Genomic DNA, 23776 nt, shown 5'->3' with positions numbered 1-23776 from the left:
AGAACACTAAGTTGGGAACCCAAGTAACAATTTTGGCTTTATGAGGGTTCTGTAGACCATGATTTAGACTTGTAGAATGCTATAAAACCTCGATAAAACCTGCAACGTTACTTGGGAACTGGCAAAACGCTCCCAAAAGAAGAGTAAAAAACCTAGAATAAGAATAAGAAGGTACTGTTGCAAGTTTAGGACTGTTGATAAACTACGTAAACGAATTTGGAGATGTATTAAACCGCCCATCCCCTCGCATTGACAACCATCGATACATTTTATTGGAAAACTGAATGAACTGTAAGCACTCGCCAGCCACCCTCCCCTCAATACGTCTACGTAGTTTATGAATAGCCCCTTTGTTAGCTTAACCTTTCAGTATAAGCGCCAACTTTTGTAACACGAGGACAAGTGCATTTTACAAAATAAAACAATATGTTATTTTCTCCTTGAGGGCATTTCATGAAACCTGATGTTCTCCAAAATATTTTTCAAGTATTGGGCTATAGAACAGGGTATTAAATTTCATGCAACATGTTTAGTTTCACGTTGAGCGAGTTGCAAATTACAGATTGTGTTATTTTCTTTTTTTAATTTCGTTGGTACTCAAAGGCTTTTAAATAGTTAATTTTAGGAACTATTTGTTGAGCGTACCAACTTGATATAGCGCCTTACGCTATCAATATAAACAATGAGATCCCAACTTTTTTCGTGCACAAAATTAAAATCAGAATTTGTGGCATCGCTGTGCATACTACTTTAACGTGACTAGACGCAATACAAGTTTCTACCCTTCTACTGTCGAAAAAAAAACTAATTTATCCACTTATGGTGAGATCGCACCTTTCTTACTTTTTTTTAAATTCCGATAAATTTGCTTAAGCTCTCTTTCAGAAAAGAGAAGTATAATAATTTCTGAATGACATGCGCGTCCATGTCTGAATTTTCTCGGCATGTGTGTACCAGAGGGTTCTAAATATTTTTGTTATTAAACTCGCATGCGGTATGATAAGTTTTGGTTCAGTTTGGTCACATGGGCTTCCGAGACATTTCCGGGCATGGCAAATGTGAACCAACCGAATGTGAACAAATGTGTTGAATTCAACTGACTTGACACGAATTGAATGTGTAAACCATGCCAATCAACTGACTTGATCAACTCACTTGAATTGAAAAAAGTTGAACCAGGCTCAACTTTGCAAGCCAATTGAATTCAACTGAGTTGATCATTTGACTTGCCTAGTCTAAGCCCAGCTTTAAGGCTTGTATTCAGTGGAACATGTTTTTGTGAATGTGATATCTTCGGAATCAGTTGTCCGATTCCTAGAATATTCAATGGCGCTCTATTGGACCATGGTAACTTCCGTTTGATGGTTGTTACATCCACTTTGGTGCAGTGGTTGCCGAGAAACACGACGTCCTTAATTTCATCACACATACATACACACATAAAAACACACACACAAACATACACATACACACAGGCATGTTCAAATCTCGTCGAGCCAAGTCGATTGATATAAATTATCCCATGCCTATTATCGAATGTCGGTTTCCAAGCAGGTATGAATACCTTTCTTTTATTGTTGAAGCCTTCGGGAGTCCACCACCGGTTTCCAAATTAAAATCGGAAAACAAGAGGTGCCACACGACATGCAGCATGGTGGCTAGTAAGGGCTCCTGGGGTAAAATTCATCTACGGGTCAAAGTGAGTTTTTGAGCTTATAGGATCAATACATTTTCGGAGAGCTGTAAAGCAGCATTGCTAGTTTTGGAAATGTATTCAAAATTGGCAGTTTGGCAAAATTTACCCCATGTACCCCTAAATATACCGGATGGGTTGCCTTGTATTTGTGTGTGAAATTACATGCACCGAGGGGGGGGGGGGGGATGACAGCAAGGTGGGCGGAGTGTTTTGTGACATGATATTATTGGTGGTAGTGGTTTAAGAAGCAATTCTTAATTTTCTCTCCGATGCGTGTTGACTTTTTTGCTCCTAATTCTCGGTATTTATTCCCCGTATATAAACGGTATCATAATGGTAAAGAACAGTTGTAGTCCTTGGATAGAGCTTGAGGATTTAAGACGTGGTGTTGTGAATTTATTTTGGATAGTTACCGATTGTAAGGTAAGATCAGTGGATAGAAATAGATTTTGCTGAATTGTGTTGCATCTTGAGCACTAATTGAATGGACGGAATCTCTAAAGATAGACAAGTGATTTGTTTTGGCTATCTGTGGGCTATGTAATGTGGGAAATTGTGAAAAGTATTTTGAAAAGTACTTCAAATATATGGTTTTCATTGAAAGCTTTTGAAATTGTTCATTATAATTTAATGAAATGTTTTAGTGACTGATTTTTATCAGAAAATAACTGAGTAGCATCAACACTTACTTTTTGAGAAGGTTGAATAAATAAGGTAGAATTTGATTGTAACATTTTAATTTTGTTGTCCTTTTGGCGGAATTTTTTTTGAAAAGATGGTATTTATTTGAATGTTAGATGAATTTCACTCAGAAAAAGTCCTATAAATCAATTTGATACGTAATGATTCTTTTTATATAACAATATTATTTCTTTGTTAAGTATATATTCTAATTAATCTAAGTGTCCTACATAATCATAACAGAGAAACAATGGAAAATAAAATAAAAATTAATGAGCTACAAATTGAAATATCTTGCAACGAGTAATAGGCTTTAAAAGGATATTGGTTTGAGTTTCCAGAAGCAAGGTTCCGATTTTATCTTCACTTCGTTTCATCTACTGAAGGACATGTTTATAGTGTTTGGATGTATTATATAGCGGTCTATAAATTTCCGGTTTTTTACGTCTTTACGAAATATAGCTCGGCTGTTTCATAATCTTTTCGCATCTCCTTTTGTGTCAGTTTTGAATACTTGTTACGTATTTGTTTTCTTTTTTCCAATGTGTCTCAAATGTCTCAAATCAATCTAAGGCTTCATCAAATAATCACTAGGTTTTGATAGAATTTTACCTCTGCTTCAAAAGAAAAAAACTAACATTTCCATATGTTTCCTCACTTTCCAGTACTTAAATGATGAACCCCACTTGCGCAGTGCTGCTAGTGGCATTGGTCGGATCGGCTTTCGGCTTCCCGCAGGTAAAGGAGCCAGTTCCGGTGCCCCAGGATGGAACGATTCTGATTTCGAGACCATCCGGACCGCTGCCCGTAGAGCTTCAACAAAATGCCCCCGTTGAGCAGGAGATAGTCCCGGAAGCAGAGCCACAAAATGATGAACCTGCCCCAGCTGCGGCTGTTGTTGATCCGGTTGAGTTGGCTCAGGTTAACCAGGACCAGGAAGCTGTCCGTGCCAAGCGTCAGTTTGGATACGGCGAAATAGATGTTGAAATCGATGTTGTTGGAGGCGGTGGATTCAATGGTGGTGGCTATCCGGGATACGGAGGATACGGTGGATACGATGAAGGTTATGGCGGATATGGTGAAGGCTATGGAGGGTATGGCGGATACGGTGAATTCGGAAACCGTCGTCATCACAACCGTGGATAAGCTACCATAACGTGTTAGGAAAGTGTGATAGTGAGATAGTGATAATTTATTTATAATAAACGAACAAAATAGTAATGATCGTAATTTATTTAGACTGAAAGTCGAATAAACCTACCATAACCAGTATCATAAACTCACAACCAGGGCGTCACAATATCAGCTTCAATCGACCAAATCGATGCGACGAAGAGACTGCTGGCTTTCTTTTTCTGTTAAAGTCGAACAGCTTCGCAGCATTCTAGAACCTCAGTCGGCGTGCACAAACAAATGTTCAATCGCTTGTCTCTCTTTCTCCCGTCGCTCCATTGGTCTTCCTTTCAAGCTTCGTCGAAACGGATGAGCGAAAGAGCGCTCGACTTTGATAGTTTTCTCTTTCATGAAACACATCAACAGAGGTTTCATGACGTATATGACGGAAAATGAAATAACACATTTAAAGCATTTCTCACGTCAAAACACTTGAAGATTACACGTCATATTTCTAATTTATCTTCCATCCATATATTTATCGAAAAAAAATGATCGAAAACGGGACATAACGCATTTTAAACAAATTGAAAGAGCGGTGATAGAGTGTTCGTGAAAGGGGATTGAAAGCCATAATGAAGTTCGTTTAACTAGAAAATCGACGTTAGTTACATTGAAAGCGATGAGCAAAGCAACGACGAGAAGTTCCACAGCCAGCCTTTCCTTCTAAGCGTCCTTCTTTTTTTATTTTCGTTTCTTGCTGATAGTCTAGCTAGGCGTTATAGAAATGAAGCGTCGAACACGTATGTATGAGAGAAACAAAACACGAGTTCATTTTAGAGCTTCGAAATTGTAGAGCCCTGCTCACAACCCATATTGATGACAGATTTAATAAGGCCATGATTGCCTTAAAATTTCCAAAATTTCCTCAAATACCATTAACCCAGCGGCACCAGTGGCACACCCCAGCAGGCCTGGGTTCAATCCCAATCGGCGCCGCCGGGATGTTCTGAGGCATAAAATCTCTGATCACGCCTTCCTTGGGAAGGGAAGTAAAGCCGTTGGTTCCCGGTCTATGAGTAGATGGGTCGATAAATAGGGTCCAGGTGTAGAAGCAGCCTCCCTGGTGTCGGTAGCATTGGTACTCAGTACGGAAATCAAGATCAACGGAAAACAAATTAAGGAAAAATAAAACACCTTATCCCATATGTGCGTGAGGGTTTGTTTTGCTTTTTCTACACCTTGTTATTCAAATAAGTGTTGGGTACTCGGGTACCTTGTCACGAATAACGATTTAACCCGTTAATGCTCAAGTCGTATTTTGACCTCTAGCCAATACGTATTTTTTCCAAGAGTAACTTAATAATTATTCTCATATTTAGAAGAGGGTAGGTAGATAGTTCTGTTAGAGTACAACAGTATGAAAATTGAATAGAAATTGAAAATGAGCGAAGGGTCATTAATGCGACAGTGCAAGTCAAGGTAGTAAAACGTCGCTAGAACTATTCCACAACCGCAGACAGTATTTGAGCAAAGTCAAGCGCACATTTTTTGCCTTCTCGTACATCGTACGGGTTAGGCAAAGAGTGTGCGTTTGACTTGCATTGTCGCATTAATGGCCCCTCGCGACTTCCTCGGGGTACCTAGAACATAGCTGAATGCGACCAATGTGGTCTATGGCACTCGGTTTGGATGCAATTGTTATTGTTTTTTAATTCTGATTTAATTTGATGTATCCCATGGTGGGTTCTAGTCAGGAACTGGGCACTTCCTCGGGGGTTCCCGAAATATGTCCCGATACGACCTATGCGGTATGGCTATAAATAAACTTGTTTTTGAATTCTCATGTGATTTCAGGTGTCACAAGATGGGTTTAAGTCAAGTCAAAAACTGGATAATTCCCTGCGGGTGCCCAGAACATGTCCCAATGTGAACAAAGTGTATCTGGACGCTCGGTATCACCATTTATCTCCTTAAATATGGCTCTAATCGCGATTTCGGGGGTGTTCAGATGCTCGAAATTTTCATACCCAAATTTCCCTGTATAAAATATTTCAAAAACATTTATTTGTCGGCCTGTAGGCTTCCCAAACCTTTAAATTGATTTATCTCCTTAAATATGGCTCTAATCGCGATTTGGGGGATGTTCAGATGCTCAAAATTTTCATACCCAAATTTCCCAGTATAATGTATTTCAAAAACCTTTATTTGTCGGCCTGTGGGCTTCCCACACCTTTGAATCGATTTATCTCCTTAAATATGGCTCTAATCGCGATTTGGGGGGTGTACAGATGCTTGAAATTTTCGTACCCAAATTTCCCAGTATAAAATTTTTCAAAAACCTTTATTTATCGGCCTATGGGCTTCCCATACCTTAAAATCGATTTATCTCCTTAAATATGGCTTCAACCGCGATTTGGGGGGTGTTCAGATGCTCGAAATTTTCATACCCAAATTTCCCAGTATAAAATATTTCAAAAACATTTATTTGTCGGCCTGTGGGCTTCCCAAACTTTTAAATCAATTTATTTCCTTAAATATGGCTCTAATCGCGATTTGGGGGATGTTCAGATGCTCGAAATTTTCATACCCTAATTTCCCAGTATAAAATATTTCAAAAACCTTTATTTGCCGGTCGGTGGGCTTCCCATACCTTTAAATCGATTTATCTCCTTATATATGGCTTTAATCGCGATTTGAGGGGTGTTCAGATGCTCGAAATTTTCATTCCCAAATTTTCCAGTATGAAATGTTTCAAAAACCTTTATTTCTCGGCTTGTGGGCTTCCCAAACCTTTAAATCGATTTATCTCCTTTTTTTTTTCCTTTGGTTTGTTTTTTCCGTCGATCTTGTTTTCCGTGCTGAGCACCAATGCTACCGACGTGCCAGGAAGGCAGCTCCCACACCTGGACCCTACCTATCGACCCATCAACTCATGAACCGGGGACCAACGGCTTTACTTCCCATCCGAAGGAAGGCGTGATCAGAGATGTTATGCCTCAGAACATCCCGGCGGCGCCGACTGGGATTGAACCCAGGCCTGCAGGGGTGAGAGGTAATCACGCTTACCACTACACCACCGGCGCCGTTAATTTATCTCCTTAAATATGGCTCTAATCGAGATTTGAGGGGTGTTCAGATGTTCGAAATTTTCATACCCAAATTCTTCAATATAAAATATTTCAAAAACCATTATTTGTCTACCTGTGGGCTTCCCAAACCTTTAAATCGATTTATCTCCTTAAATATGGCTCGAATCGCGATTTGCGTAGTGTTCAGATGCTCGAAATTTTCATACCCAAATTTTCCAGTATAACATATTTCAAAAACCTTTATTTGTCGGTCTGTGGGCTTCCCAAACCTTTAAATCGATTTATCTCCTTAAATATGGCTCTAATCGAGATTTGGGGGTGTTCAGATGCTCGTAATATTCATACCCAAATTTCCCAGTATAAAATATTTCGAAAACCTTTATTTGTCTACCTGTGGGCTTTCCAAACCTTTAAATCGATTTATCTCCTTAAATATGGCTCTAATCGCGATTTGCGTAGTGTTCAGATGCTCGAAATTTTCATACCCAAATTTTCCAGTATAACATATTTCAAAAACCTTTATTTGTCGGTCTGTGGGCTTCCCAAACCTTTAAATCGATTTATCTCCTTAAATATGGCTCTAATCGTGATTTGGGGGGTGTTCAGACGCTCGAAATTTTCATACCCAAACTTTCCTGTAAAAAATATTTCAAAAACATTTATTTGTCGGCCTGTGGGCTTCCCAAACTTTTAAATCAATTTATTTCCTTAAATATGGCTCTAATCGCGATTTGGGGGATGTTCAGATGCTCGAAATTTTCATACCCTAATTTCCCAGTATAAAATATTTCAAAAACCTTTATTTGCCGGTCGGTGGGCTTCCCATACCTTTAAATCGATTTATCTCCTTATATATGGCTTTAATCGCGATTTGAGGGGTGTTCAGATGCTCGAAATTTTCATTCCCAAATTTTCCAGTATGAAATGTTTCAAAAACCTTTATTTCTCGGCTTGTGGGCTTCCCAAACCTTTAAATCGATTTATCTCCTTTTTTTTTTCCTTTGGTTTGTTTTTTCCGTCGATCTTGTTTTCCGTGCTGAGCACCAATGCTACCGACGTGCCAGGAAGGCAGCTCCCACACCTGGACCCTACCTATCGACCCATCAACTCATGAACCGGGGACCAACGGCTTTACTTCCCATCCGAAGGAAGGCGTGATCAGAGATGTTATGCCTCAGAACATCCCGGCGGCGCCGACTGGGATTGAACCCAGGCCTGCAGGGGTGAGAGGTAATCACGCTTACCACTACACCACCGGCGCCGTTAATTTATCTCCTTAAATATGGCTCTAATCGAGATTTGAGGGGTGTTCAGATGTTCGAAATTTTCATACCCAAATTCTTCAATATAAAATATTTCAAAAACCATTATTTGTCTACCTGTGGGCTTCCCAAACCTTTAAATCGATTTATCTCCTTAAATATGGCTCGAATCGCGATTTGCGTAGTGTTCAGATGCTCGAAATTTTCATACCCAAATTTTCCAGTATAACATATTTCAAAAACCTTTATTTGTCGGTCTGTGGGCTTCCCAAACCTTTAAATCGATTTATCTCCTTAAATATGGCTCTAATCGAGATTTGGGGGTGTTCAGATGCTCGTAATATTCATACCCAAATTTCCCAGTATAAAATATTTCGAAAACCTTTATTTGTCTACCTGTGGGCTTTCCAAACCTTTAAATCGATTTATCTCCTTAAATATGGCTCTAATCGCGATTTGCGTAGTGTTCAGATGCTCGAAATTTTCATACCCAAATTTTCCAGTATAACATATTTCAAAAACCTTTATTTGTCGGTCTGTGGGCTTCCCAAACCTTTAAATCGATTTATCTCCTTAAATATGGCTCTAATCGAGATTTGGGGGTGTTCAGATGCTCGAAATTTTCATACCCAAATTTTCCAGTATAACATATTTCAAAAACCTTTATTTGTCGGTCTGTGGGCTTCCCAAACCTTTAAATCGATTTATCTCCTTAAATATGGCTCTAATCGAGATTTGGGGGTGTTCAGATGCTCGTAATATTCATACCCAAATTTCCCAGTATAAAATATTTCAAAAACCTTTATTTGTCTACCTGTGGGCTTTCAAAACCTTTAAATCGATTTATCTCCTTAAATATGGCTCGAATCGCGATTTGCGTAGTGTTCAGATGCTCGAAATTTTCATACCCAAATTTTCCAGTATAAAATATTTCAAAAACCTTCATTTGTCGGTCTGTGGGCTTCCCAAACCTTTAAATCGATTTATCTCCTTAAATATGGCTCTAATCGCGATTTGGGGGGTGTTCAGATACTCGTAATATTCATAACCAAATTTCCCAGTAAAAAATAATTCAAAAACCTTTATTTGTCGGCCTGTGGGCTTTCCAAACCTTTAAATCGATTTATCTCCTTAAATATGGCTCTAATCGCGATTTGGGGGGTGTTCAGATACTCGTAATATTCATAACCAAATTTCCCAGTATAAAATATTTCAAAAACCTTTATTTGTCTACCTGTGGGCTTTCCAAACCTTTAAATCGATTTATCTCCTTAAATATGGCTCTAATCGCGATTTGCGTAGTGTTCAGATGCTCGAAATTTTCATACCCAAATTTTCCAGTATAACATATTTCAAAAACCTTTATTTGTCGGTCTGTGGGCTTCCCAAACCTTTAAATCGATTTATCTCCTTAAATATGGCTCTAATCGAGATTTGGGGGTGTTCAGATGCTCGTAATATTCATACCCAAATTTCCCAGTATAAAATATTTCAAAAACCTTTATTTGTCTACCTGTGGGCTTTCAAAACCTTTAAATCGATTTATCTCCTTAAATATGGCTCGAATCGCGATTTGCGTAGTGTTCAGATGCTCGAAATTTTCATACCCAAATTTTCCAGTATAAAATATTTCAAAAACCTTCATTTGTCGGTCTGTGGGCTTCCCAAACCTTTAAATCGATTTATCTCCTTAAATATGGCTCTAATCGCGATTTGGGGGGTGTTCAGATACTCGTAATATTCATAACCAAATTTCCCAGTATAAAATATTTCAAAAACCTTTATTTGTCTACCTGTGGGCTTTCCAAACCTTTAAATCGATTTATCTCCTTAAATATGGCTCTAATCGCGATTTGCGTAGTGTTCAGATGCTCGAAATTTTCATACCCAAATTTTCCAGTATAACATATTTCAAAAACCTTTATTTGTCGGTCTGTGGGCTTCCCAAACCTTTAAATCGATTTATCTTCTTAAATATGGCTCTAATCGAGATTTGGGGGTGTTCAGATGCTCGAAATTTTCATACCCAAATTTTCCAGTATAACATATTTCAAAAACCTTTATTTGTCGGCCTGTGGGCTTCCCAAACCTTTAAATCGATTTATCTCCTTAAATATGGCTCTAATCGAGATTTGGGGGTGTTCAGATGCTCGTAATATTCATACCCAAATTTCCCAGTATAAAATATTTCAAAAACCTTTATTTGTCTACCTGTGGGCTTTCCAAACCTTTAAATCGATTTATCTCCTTAAATATGGCTCGAATCGCGATTTGGGTAGTGTTCAGATGCTCGAAATTTTCATACCCAAATTTTCTAGTATAAAATATTTCAAAAACCTTCATTTGTCGGTCTGTGGGCTTCCCAAACCTTTAAATCGATTTATCTCCTTAAATATGGCTCTAATCGCGATTTGGGGGGTGTTCAGATGCTCGAAATTTTCAGACCCAAATTTTCCAGTATAACATATTTCAAAAACCTTTATTTGTCGGTCTGTGGGCTTCCCAAACCTTTAAATCGATTTATCTCCTTAAATATGGCTCTTATCGAGATTTGGGGGTGTTCAGATGCTCGTAATATTCATACCCAAATTTCCCAGTATAAAATATTTCAAAAACCTTTATTTGTCTACCTGTGGGCTTTCCAAACCTTTAAATCGATTTATCTCCTTAAATATGGCTCTAATTGCGATTTGGGTAGTGTTCAGATGCTCGAAATTTTCATACCCAAATTTTCCAGTATAACATATTTCAAAAACCTTTATTTGTCGGCCTGTGGGCTTCCCAAACCTTTAAATCGATTTATCTCCTTAAATATGGCTCTAATCGCGATTTGGGGGGTGTTCAGATGCTCGAAATTTTCATACCCAAATTTCCCAGTATAAAATATTTCAAAAACCTTTATTTGTCGGCCTGTGGGCTTTCCAAACCTTTAAATCGATTTATCTCCTTAAATATGGCTCTAATCGCGATTTGGGTAGTGTTCAGATGCTCGAAATTTTCATACCCAAATTTTCCAGAATAACATGTTTCAAAAACCTTTATTTGTCGGCCTGTGGGCTTTCCAAACCTTTAAATCGATTTATCTCCTTAAATATGGCTCTAATCGCGATGTGGGGGTGTTCAGATGCTCGAAATTTTCATAACCAAATTTCCCTGTATAAAATATTTCAAAAGCCTTTATTTCTCGGCCTGTGGGCTTCCCAAACATTTGAATCGTTTTATCGCCTTACATATGGCTCTAATCGCGATTTGGGGGGTGTTCAGATGCTCGTAAAATTCATACCCAAATTTCACAGTATAAAATATTTCAGAAACCGGCCGACAAGGTGGGCTTCCCAAACCTTTAAATCGACCAATGAACTTGATGTTGAATTTTAATGTTATTAGAGGTGTCACATGAAAGGTTTAACACGTTTTAGGTACCTTCACACTTGTAACTCATACTCGCCGGAACATGTTCTGGCCATATATCCAGAACCAGATCACCAAAAATATTCAGTAGCATCGGACCCATTACCTTGCCGGCGCCGGTGGTGTAGAGATAAGCGTGACTGCTTTCTAACACCCCGATGGGTCTGGGTTCAATCCTAGCCGAGGTCGGTGGGATTTTTCTAAGGCATAAAAATCTCTGGTCACGTCTTCCTTCGGAAGGGAAGTAAAGCCGTTGGTCCCGGCCCATGTGTGTTGTGAATGGGTACGATATCCTACGCAGGTGTGGAAACTGCCTTCCTGCACATTCGATTGCCGTCAATGGATGGCAATCGATGTCCGTCGGTGATTAGCACTAGATTGCGGAACAGAGACCGACGTTAAATAAGGGAATGAAGAAGAAGAAGGACCCATTACCCTTTCGCTTCTCCTCCGTACACACTTAACAGCATACTCGATGTTCGGTACTTTGTTTTGTGGACCCAGCAAAACTTTCGAATTTTTTAGAGTATTAAGAAAATCATAATAAGAGTTACAGAAGTATATTAAATTATTAAATTATTTATTGTGATTTGCTTTGATGCTAGTTTTACTGGATGTTCCGACCATTTTGTTACCGACCATTTGTACAAAATTACTGAACAAACTGTTAATTTGGATCACTCGTGGAACAGTGTCAAAACTTTTTAAACGGCATCATTGTATAGGCATAATTCTTGTTAGGAAGCTAAAAATCAATTCTTTTGTGAATTTTCGGGAAAACTTCATGTAGGGGAAATGGCTCTAATGTTGGCCTATGGATCTAAAACTAGGCCCATCGCTAAAAATCTGTTATCTATCTATGTAGACGTATCTATGTATCTAGTTGAACGCGTCATTGGGACGGTACTAATGGATATTTTTGGTCGCTATTGAATATTTAGTCGATTAGGGGCTTTAGGTCTACATTACATCCATTTCCACTATATTTGTTAAAATGGTTGATAGTTTAGAGCGGATCGGTGAGTGCAAAGTAGGACTAAAGGAAATCTTGTGTAAGTTCATTCACTTTCATTTTCATCGCAGAATACTGAGGTTGTACACAATAGCATTTTGTTTTGCCGTTGGTCGGTTCCAATAAAAAAGTTGCCGCGAGTAACGAAGGGTTAAGTGTCCTATGGTGGAGGCATTCGAACAAATACAAAATCTATGACCCAGTCGTTTCCTTTGACTTATTATACACTTTATCACTCTTGGGTGACTTGTCCGGAGATCAGATTTGAACTCGTGACATTGGCGTGAGAGGTATGCATGTTAACCACAACACTGGGTATGTCCCAATTATGCATGATTTTTTACTAAATCGAAATGAGAGTGTGTTTTTAACTATGAATCACGACGTAATCTTGTAATGTTGCAAATCATCGAATCTAATCTTTACGTCATTTATTAAATATTCAACGCACTAAACTTCCGTTCTTCCATCCAAATAAATTAATTAGAATGCCGCTTCCTAATTATCATCTCTCGTAAAACCTCTGTCTGCGGCAGTTTAGAGCATTAGCGCGCCAACGCATCTCGCGACCTCGGGAAATTCCCTCGGAAACCTGTCCCCTATCAAATCCGAAATCATTGCGGCCGCCGAGCATGGATAATAGTTTGTCATCGTCCCATTCCCTCCCTGCTGCTGTGAGTCTAGCGGCTTGAAAGATGAAGTGTCACATCGATGACGCTCTGACGACGTGCGAGATACCGCTTCTTTGTGTGATTGTGAGCGTAGTAAACATCCGAAACGGAAGATCATCGCCGGCTACTAGTTTCAACCCTTCCAATGCCGAATCAAAAACCACAAACAACAAAAGCTATCATCTGGCCCCACACGAACAAGATTGACAGAACGTCATCGTCGGCGGTTTGAATAGTTTTTTCATTGTTGTAGGCTTCTGGAAGTCCACCACCGGTTTTCAAGTTTAAATCGAAAAACAAGAGGCGCGACGCAACATGACGCATGATGGCGAGTACTTGTACCGGTCGGTTTGCCCTGTGGTTGTGTGTGGGGTGACAGCAAGGCGGGCGGAGTATTTTGTGACGCGATGATATTGGTGGTAGTGGTTTAAGAAGCAATTCTTAAGTTTCTCTCCCATGCGCGGCGACCTTTTTGCTCGTAATTCTCGATTTTTACTGTATGTATATAAAAGATTGCTGGATGGTCAAGAGCAGTTGTAGTACTTCGACAGAGCTTGAGGATTAAAGACGTGGTGTTGTGAATTTCTTTTGGATAGTTACCGATTGTAAGGTAAGATCAGTGGATATGAATAGGTTTTGCTGATTTGTGTCGGATCTTGAGTGCTAATTGAATGGGATGGAATACAGTAAAGAGTGACAAGTGATTTGTTTTTGTTATCTGCGAGCTAGGAAATGTGGGAACCTGTGCAAAGTTTGCTGAAAAGTAGTTGAAATGCAATGACTGGGAAAATATATGATGAACATTTAGAGCTTTTAAAACTAAGTGAAAATTGAATTAAGTGAAACGGTAATAACGGTAAATTGATAATGCGGGTAACTTTGATAGTATAATATGAAGAATAAATTTACTCGCTGTCCTTTTCCCAAATAAGAAACATTGGTTCCATATTGTAGCTTAGGGTATTTTCGTTGATATCGTATATAGTTTTTATAAAGTATGTGTTGCAAATTTTATAAAAATATTAAAAACCATTTTTCGTGTTTTTCGCCTTTTTGAAAAAAAAAACACTCAAACCATCACCTATGAAATGTATTTCCAATACAGCCGTCACAAATTTAATGTTGTATTCTTATTGCTTATGAAGATTTCTGATTATATACCCATTCAATGTTTCATATTTAAAGAACTAAATTGTTTGAGTTTCACTCATTTTTTTTCTACATTCATCGAGCATTATCAAAGTAACCCCTAATCAAAATATGTACTGAAGTTCGGTCACAAAACTAAAGAAATAGCGCAAATGCTCTAATTTTCGTTCAACATATTACTAACGAATTAATTCTTGGATCCGCAGAACTTGTTTTAAAAATATAAAATTTGAAAAAACATTCATTGCTGTAAAAAATATTTAGAATATACTTTAAAAAACTATCAATGTTATCCCGTTTTACGGTACCTGCTTATTACCTAAAAATGTCTGATTGAATAAATGAGCCTGAAAGAAGATTGAATAAATAAGCAGGGGTTTTGATTGTAGTATGTTAATTTAGTTGTTACTTTGATGGGATTTTTTACAAAAATGATTTACACTTAGTTGAGAGTTGATTTTTAATTAAAAAAAAATCCATTACATAAACTAGGTGCTCCATGCTGTAAGCGGTCACCAAACTAAAATGTCATATGACAGTCTCTGTTATACGGCACTGTCGTCGAAGACCGTCACGTATTTATTAAAGTCGCTATATTCATAGTCTGGTGGATAGAATCTCGGGAACCAATTGAGCTGTCAAAGAGCGGAACCAATCGAGCAAATCACGACCAACAACAGAAAAGAGCACATCAGCTATTGCGAACAAAATTTTGGAAACCGTTTCCTCGTGACTAAAGGCTATCTTTAGGTTGTGGAAAGTTTCCCCTGCTGGTAATTTACCTTCGATTGTCGAGGAAAGAATAATCAACGTTTTGTTTATAAAAGTTGATAGTACCTTTTCAATTGTTGGTCTACAATATATTGAAATGGTTCCGCATTTTGATAGATCGAAATTCTATCCGCCAGACTATGAATATAGCGACTATAGTATTTATGCGTTTTAGTTTTTCTCTTTAATAAGAGCTGCTAATGTTTTGCTTGTGTAAATTCTGATAATAGCAAGCTGAAGTATATGAAAAGAAGAAAATCAAATTGAATGAGCATTTACTTGAAATATGTCTTCACCAGCAATAGGCCAGAACCAAGGAAATATTGTTTTGCGGGTATTCCGAATAGCACAGGATCCGGCTTCTGGAGTAGATTTTTTTAATACAGCAAAGTTTTGTATTCAGCGGCGCCTGTGGTGTAGTGGTAAGCGTTAAGCATGATTACCTTTCACCCCAGCAGGCCTGGGTTAAATACCAGTCGGCGCCGCCGGGATGCTCTGAGGCATAACATCTCTGATCATGCCTTCCTTCGGAAGGGAAGTAAAGCCGTTGGTCCCCGGTTCAGAGTTGATGGGTCGATAGGTAAGGTCCAGGTGTGGGAGCTGCCTCCCTGGCGTCGGTAGCGTTGGTGCTCAGCACACAAAACAAGATCAACGGAAAACGAATCAAAGGAGAAAAAAAAGTTTTGTATTGTTTAGTCGACTTTCGAAAATACAATGTTCATCAAATTTTCTCCCAAAATAGTTAAATAATATCAAATTCTATTTTATAGGTCGTCGCCTTTAATCGCTGATATTATTTTCCTGAACGACATGCTAGCAGTGTTGCAAAATCTCGACAATACACGGCGATATTGACAATCCTGGTTTGGTCACTCATTTGAGCTAACAGTCATCGTCAAGGCAAACCATGTCCATTGTCAATGACTATGCTGTCTGTCAGTGACGAACATGTGTAGATTTTATTATTAACTAAATTTGTAACGAAATTAAATTACTTGGGCAACAGAATTACATGGAGCCGGTTAAAGTGAACACGCATCTACGTCCTGAAATGATTGAATTACAATAATGTGACATATAGAATGCACGAAATTACACTTTTTGTTACCAGGTGAATCTTTGTCATTGACAAAAATATGAATGAGATTTTGACGATGGTTTTTTTTTTGAGGATCAAGTCTGTCAGTGACTATGTGAAAACCATTGTGTCAATATCGCGCAAAAGTCTGTCAATGACTGTCACAAATCTCAGCACTGGATGCTAGTAGCTCGCAGAACTACCCAGATGGCAAAACACCGAGTTTGTGTTATTCATCACTATGATACAGCACATTCGCATGTCTTTATCTCAATCATGCACATCACACTCGGATACAACCGCTCTGCTGAGCTCACGGAAGAATGGTAGTAAACATCAAATGTTTTGTGGTGGATAAACGCAATGCTTAAAAAAAAATAATGCAGAAGAAATGCGTATATAATTATAATATCTATGTACACGTTTCTAGACAGAATGCACTGTTATAATAGTTGCAATACTGTTACAATATAGCAGTTTTTGATTTTCATGAACTTAATCTCAAATCTTTGAACTTAGTTCACACCTGTTCAGGGCAACTAGCAATTTCGTATCGCTAAGCCACAGAGAACAGACATCCAAGCTTAAACAAATTTTTCGAAAAATAATGTGTAAGAATTCAAATTAAATACGTTACAAACACTAGCGCCGCCATATGGAATGTTGCGACTCGAGTTATCACTTTTTGCGATTAAAATTTGGGTTGATCTTATTGACCGTGTTTCCAAATGAACTGTCAAATCAGTTCAAAACAAACAAGACAAAACAACGGAAATCAATCGAGTTTCTACGGAACCATTATTATTTTAAGCTCTTTTACAGTTTCCTATAGATCTATAACCGTTTTTCGTATCAATTTTATCTGGACATAGTAGTCAGGAGCAAAACTAATTTTTTTTTTGAGTTCACTGGCGGCGTATCTTCAAATGATTCAGTGAGGGTGTGAACTCCAATGAACCCTTATTTAAATTCAGAAAAATGTGGTAAGATTTGAACACTGCTTACCCTGCATCCGTTCTTCCAGGAATTCGAAAAGCCTCCGGGGGAAAGTGGTTGACACATAACTTTTTCGTTACAAGCGCTTGGACTCCATGTGAGAAGAAAGACTCCTGTAGTTTGGGAAATTCAGCATCCATAGGAAAATTGTGAAAATATTTTCGCTTGGTTTATTTGCGCATTCATAAAACTAGCTCTTGCGGCCCATGTTTTGATCGGTTTTAACCAAACAATGTTTTGCTCACAACAATTTTGACATTTATGTTAATATGACGTCTGCCAGTCATCGAAGTCGATGGGCAGCGACACTAGCGCCACCACGATATTGCTAGTTTCAAATGTCTATTCAAAATAGCAGTTAAATTTCTTACACACTTTAGAAATTTGACTTGGATGTCTGTTCTCTGTGGCTAAGCAAAATACTAAATAAAATCATGATTTCGTGATACCATGAACCCATAATCCTGATGTTCGTTCCTGCAATCGTGAACTTGGATCACATATAAAGCTGTCATTTTCAGGTTGTTGTGAAACTTATCCCTACTGAGTGCTCGTATGCGTTGAGAAAACGCTGAAGATTGCCCCAGAGCCGGTGGATATGTTTTCCGCTAGTTCGGACACTAGAAATAGCATGGAAGCGAAGGTGTGCAAGAAGTGGATGTGATCAGTGCTTGTGGCTTGTTATGATGATGATGAAGGTGGTGGGAGCTGCGTAATTATGACGGAAGATCCGTTGAATTGATGAACTGAAAATGTGTCCACCCCATCTGCTGGACAGATGCTTGCTGCCAATTTATGGTATGGGTGAAACCTGCATAGTTCGGCTGTTTCAGTCAAGTCTGCCATCGTTTACAGTTTCCTTCCACTTCCATGATGTACAATCCAAACAACACATTGAAAATTATTTTGATGTTTACGGTTTACAGTCTTTGAACCATGTTCCCATTAGAGTCGGTGTATAATGAGTCACGCCAAGAGTGAAGCCAAGTCTACCTATTGAACTGTCAAACCGGCTACCTATCGTGCAAAGTAAACAAGCATTACGATGCTATGAAAGGTCCACGAAAGGTATTGCAATGAAATATTAAATAAAACCGATGAAATTTTCATATACACGCAGTGAGCATTACATTTGTCATGCGATACGTTTTGTAATGATCAGTAAGGACAATTTCTACTATTTTTTCTTAAGATAATTCGACAAAATCACTGATATAATGATTTACTACAGCCGTTAATTTTTTTCCTCGCTAGAAGTCATTTGAAGTTGATGCAGAAGTCCTCTGTTGCCAAGTTAAAAGAAAGGGGATCTTTCGAAAACCGTGATGCGAGTTCAACTATTTTTCTCTTGGCGTGACTCATTATACACCGACTTTAGTTCTCATATTATGTACAAATCATGAACTCAAATCGCGTTTACCAAAACAAGATCATGACTTTCAGAACAGAGTTCACGTTTCTTTGACTTGTGTTGCCTTTGCTGGTAGCTGGTGCAACGTAACGCGTTACGAAATACCATGATTTTCATTGTTGTGAACCATGCATTTAATTGTGATTTTATGGTAATCGACAAAAATGTCAAATGTTTTGACAGTAAATATCATGGCTACAATGACAATGAACACCATTGTATTGTTATTGAATTTTTTTTACGGGCCAACCTCAAGAGAGAGGTTTGCGAATTTTGTTCTTCGCTGTGGTTCCACCTTTGGTCTTGCTCAAGAGCAGTGCTGCTGTACTTGTCCTTAGAATTCTGGGCCCCGTAGTCGTGCGGTTAGTGGCGTCACCCGTCGTTTAGGCGAATTATGTGTGGCACGAAGTAAGGGTTCGAGTTCCGCTCCAGCCAGAAGAATTTTTCGAAAAAAGGAAATATCCCTGCTGGTCTACTGGGTGTTATGTGTTGGCCATTGTCCAGTGTTGAGTGTTCAGTCTATGCAACCTCTGGTTGGAGACGGTGGCAGTAGTAGTTTTTTTCTTGCTGTCTTCAGTATTAAGCAAAGTCTATTTCATCGCTTTTATTTGAACTAACGAGGCTCGATTTGAATTTGAATTACTGGCTACCCTGTAGTTTATGAGATTCGTGCCCTCAATAATTCGAAGTGGTAAGGCAACGGTCATTTGTGAATTCTTTTAACCTTGTTCTTAACGCTATCATAGCTATCGCCATGTAGCAGAAACTTCTACTGAGCCAAGCTAATTAGTTGCATTTTCTTTTGGATCTCGTCGATCTTGTTCCGAGTACCAATGCCACCGACGCCAGGGTGGCAGCTCCCACACCTTAACCCTACCTATCGACCCATCAACTCATGAACCGTCAAATTATAGCGTCTGGTTTTGTTATATAACAGTCCATAAATTTCCGGTTTTTTTACGTCTTATGTGGACCGTACACGATTGCTTTTATTGACAATAATCGTATTGTCAATACATTTTATATTGACGTCAATACATCGGTATTGACAATATTTCTGTATTCACATCATCAATATTATTGTCAATACTTGTAAGTATTGACAATATTTCTTACCGTGTGGGGTTCGCTTTAGAAAAATTAAATCAGCGTGGCGTGTATCTAAATCATCTCAAATCAGTTTTGAAGGCTTGATCAAGCCCGTAGCAAAAAATTACTGGGTTTTGACAGAATTTCACCAATTAATAAACAAAAACTCTCTGTTTCCTCACTTTCCAGTACTTGAACGATGAACCCCACTTGCGCAGTGCTGCTAGTGGCATTGGTCGGATCGGCCATTGCCTTCCCGCAGGGCCTGGAGCCAGTTCCGGTGCCCCAGGATGGAACGATTCTGCTTTCGAGACCATCCGGACCGCTGCCCGTAGAGCTTCAACAAAATGCCCCAGTTGAGCAGGAGATAGTCCCGGAAGCAGAGCCACAAAATGATGAACCTGCCCCAGCTGCGGCTGTTGTTGATCCGGTTGAGTTGGCTCAGGTCAACCAGGACCAGGAAGTGACCGGTGAAGAGGCTGTCCGTGCCAAGCGTCAGTTTGGATTCGGCGGACTCGGTGTTGGCGTAGGTTTGATTGGAGGTGGATTCGGTGGACCTGGATACTATGGCGGTGGACGTTATGGCGGATACGGAGGATACGGTGGAGGTTATGGCGGATACGGTGGATACGGTGGAGGTCATGGCGGATACGGTGGATACGGTGGAGGTTATGGCGGTGGCTATGGAGGGTATGGTGGATACGGTGGATACGGCGGATACGGACACCGTCATCACCACCACCACGGATAAGTTACCATACCGTGTTAGGAAAGTGCGACGCATAACTCAATGAGATTGTGATAATTTATTTATAATAAACGAACGATGCAAAAATTTCTTGTTTGTGATGATTTGAATCAGAAAAATTCTTATGTGTTGGAACCTGGAATTCCCCAAGTTTGGCCAAAACCGAACATTTGACCGCAAAACCAGTATGATGTCGTTCGTCTGCTAATCTTTTTAGCACTTTGCTGCCATCACCAAAGAAAACGCACAATACATCTGCAAATTAATTAACACCGATGTAAAACCAGTATTCGAATCCGTGGGATATGCCAAGATCACGATCACCGGCTTATTTCATTGATACCGTTTATAAGGAGTCGTCGGTGGTTAATAAAGGTAGTTTTCAATTTCCAGACCAAGCGAAGCTACTCGATCTAGCAATGGGGGCTGTCATCTTCAAACTTCTGTTTCTGTTTGTATTGCTCGCGATCAGTTCTGTTGCTCCCGCTCCTGCACCCGCACCAGCTCCACACTATGGCTATAGACGATTCGGAGGTTTCGGAGTCGGGTTTGAGCCGTACCCTTCCACTTACTACATATCTCCGCCGATTTACAGTGTACCGGAGTATTACGCACCGGATATAGATTATGATAGTCCAGTGTTTGCTGCACCAGCTATTATTTTGTGATGAGTGGAGTTTGAAGATGAGAGTGTTGTAGGTTGTTGGAAAACGAAGTGAATGTATTCTATAAACGAGCATGATTTGCGAGAACGATTTTAGGAAATATATACTTTGAGTGATAAAATGATTTCAAAACAATTATTTATGATGACATGTCAGAGCAGTATTGAAGCTGTCAAATGACAATTTAATTCCATTGATCAAAGTGTTGCATTTGTTTTTTTAAATTTTAATTGATTTTGCCTGATGGGTTCTTCATCTTTGGATTTGAATTGGATTTTAATAATATCATATGAAATTTTTCTTTTGAGAACTCCCTTGGGGGTAGTTAGAATCGAACATTTTTGTGGTTTGTAAGATCACGTATGATCTGCTGGTCAGATCGCTCACAACCAGGGCTGGTAAATGATATTTTCAATGAAGAATCTCACTCGATTTTTAGAGATATGTAGTTTTGTCACTTTCATCGGATGAGAAAACGATGATAGAGATTTTTTTGAAAATGTCATCGATTTTTTGCCATGACAGAACGTGACAGTGTTGTGAATATAGCAATTACAAGCTCACGGAAGCAGTGATTTTTTTAAACTAACGAACTACTGTTCAATAGCATTCAATACCAGCATTCAAACAAACGGTTCTCGTTCTCGAATATGGGAACGGATGTAAGTTGTTACTTATACCGCGGAAGTTTCAAACATATATTCACTTCACCGATTGAATACCGTTTTTTGCCTTAATTCATCTAAATCAGTAAGAAATTTTGATGTCACAACCGTATGAGAATTACTCTTGAATGCTTGATCATTGGGAAATAACAGAATAGACAGTGATAGTGAGACGACCTGTTTTCTCATTGTCACATGACGGCTAGGATATTTACCAACTTCTCCAGCACACTGAATTGAAGATCACAGAAGTCGCTGCTGAAAAAGTAAGTAAAATTTCAAATGACCGTTACATGTTTTGAAAGATTTCCGCAATGAACTTAACTTTATTTTAGAGGTACAGACAACGGGTTAACTGAACGCTGAGTGCGCAGTAGGCTCTGCCCGCAAACGGGCTGTTTTAATTTCGCTGTCACAAATTCCGTATTTTCCGCGTGCTTTTTGGCTTGTACTAAGGCAAAAAGTAATTCGTTTTTATTATTATCATGTGTATATAGATTCATTATGATTAATTTATCAGTGTTTTAATATTGTGAATTATTGTGAAAATTCCCGGGCTAGAATTTTGTTTGAATAGTTGTGTTGCTGTAGCGTCGTGCTAGTGTGTTCCGGTGCTACGCCTCCACTTCCGGAAGCATTGGCGTTCTGCCCCTAGACAAAAACCGGGAAAGATGAATTTGCAGATTAGACTACGATGCTTCCACGTCGAGGACACAATACATAAGCGGTGAGATCTAACTGATTACAACTAGATATAAAAATATGAAATGCATCCTACTAAATACGTGCCATCTACAAAGCAGGAATTGCTTTGATGATGGAAGTGTACACGCAGTACCAATATACATTTTATATCGGTACTACGTGTATGCGGGGCTTGTTGTAAGTGAAAGTAACCTCGGAATGGACGTGAGTGACCAGACATTCTGAAATGGGTTACTGAATCTCAACAGAGCTATCACCTTTCAACTTCCGGGCTAAAATTGTTTGCAATGAGATCAGTATAATAATGATAGATTATATTGCAAACATTTTTCTTCCATAAAAACACTGCCGGACAGTGGAAGTTGGATTGTATATACATACATACATACATACATACAGACAACGGGTTATCTGAACAAAGTATGTACAGGTTTGGAATAAATTAAATATTTTTTGAATGTTTCACTCATTATGAAACTTTTACCGCTCTGTTCCGTAGTTAAAAAAAATACTGAACAGTGGAGGCCTAGATTAGTATGAGTGTCTGAATTCCAGCCAGACGGTGGACCTCAGAGCTCAACGTGGGACTGTTTAGGATCATCCTAAAGATGGTTCTGAATCTTGGACAGATTCTATGCGTTCTTCGTGTATGGACATGTATGGATTCCATACTAGTTGGCAGTATTCCAGAATTGGCCTTACATATGTGGTATATAATAGCTTAATAGTGCATGGGTCTTCGAAATTATGACTGAACCTTTTAATGAAGCCTAGCATTTTGTTTGCTTTACTAATGATAGTATTATAATATTCTATAAAAGTTAGTTTGGAGTCTAGGATTACACCTAGATTTCTTACAATTTTGCTTTTTTTTCTACTATTTGGTTGCCTAATGATATTTCAATATGCGGTGCTTCAATTTTTCTGCTAAATGCTATTGCGGTACATTTTTTTACGTTCAGTTGAAGTAGACTTTTACCACACCAGGTGTGGAATATATTGATTTCATTCCGGAGTTCTTCTGCATCGCTAGAATTACTTATTTTCATAAAGAGCTTCATCTTGTCTGCATATACAAGCAGTTTTATTTTTTTTAAGTATGTAGGAAATGTCGTTTATACACAAAATAAAAAGAATTGGGCCTAAATGAGAACCTTCTGGTACCCCAGAGGTGACTGAAATTGGTTCTGAAAGTTTATTTTGAAAGCGGAATATTTGTTTACGATGTGTTAGGTATGGTTGAAGCCAATTCAAAAGTCCAGGCTCCATTCCTATTTTCTGCAATTTGAGGATTAATAATGGTATGTCGATGCGGTCGAATGCTTTACTGAAGTCAGTGTATAGCGCTTCAACGTGCTTGCCACTGTCCAACGCTTTAAGAATTAAAGATACATATTCTAAAAGATTAGAGGTAGTTGACCGATCAATATGCGGTGCTTCAATTTTTCTGCTAAATGCTATTGCGGTACATTTTTTTACGTTCAGTTGAAATAGACTTTTACCACACCAGGTGTGGAATATTTTGATTTCATTCCGGAGTTCTTCTGCATCGCTAGAATTA

The 23776-nt window shown here is 38.8% G+C and overlaps 2 protein-coding genes across 4 annotated transcripts; both read left to right on the top strand.

Moving 5' to 3' along the window:
* Positions 1-2041: 2041 nt before the first annotated feature.
* On the top strand, positions 2042-20270 carry LOC135700908 (uncharacterized). Of its 3 annotated transcripts, XM_065221578.1 has the most exons (3): positions 2042-2119; positions 19622-20004; positions 20041-20270. In XM_065221578.1, exons 2-3 carry the CDS (start codon positions 19632-19634, stop codon positions 20181-20183), a joined length of 516 nt encoding a protein of 171 aa, XP_065077650.1. In that variant the 5' UTR covers positions 2042-2119; positions 19622-19631; the 3' UTR covers positions 20184-20270. The 3 variants fall into 3 exon arrangements, with proteins under 3 accessions (XP_065077650.1, XP_065077648.1, XP_065077649.1); XM_065221576.1 differs by having other exon boundaries at positions 19622-20270; XM_065221577.1 differs by lacking the exon at positions 2042-2119 and adding an exon at positions 13446-13548 and having other exon boundaries at positions 19622-20270.
* On the top strand, positions 3053-3523 carry LOC135700927 (heterogeneous nuclear ribonucleoprotein A2 homolog 1-like). Its single transcript, XM_065221597.1, has one exon. It carries the CDS (start codon positions 3053-3055, stop codon positions 3521-3523), a length of 471 nt encoding a protein of 156 aa, XP_065077669.1.
* Positions 20271-23776: the final 3506 nt, after the last annotated feature.

The sequence above is a fragment of the Ochlerotatus camptorhynchus genome, unplaced genomic scaffold (genome assembly GCF_037179485.1).
Source record: "Ochlerotatus camptorhynchus isolate MF236.1 unplaced genomic scaffold, CSIRO-AGI_Acam_v1.1 ptg000144l, whole genome shotgun sequence".
Lineage (NCBI taxonomy): Eukaryota > Metazoa > Arthropoda > Insecta > Diptera > Culicidae > Ochlerotatus > Ochlerotatus camptorhynchus.
This window is presented reverse-complemented; position numbering and strand designations above follow the sequence as displayed.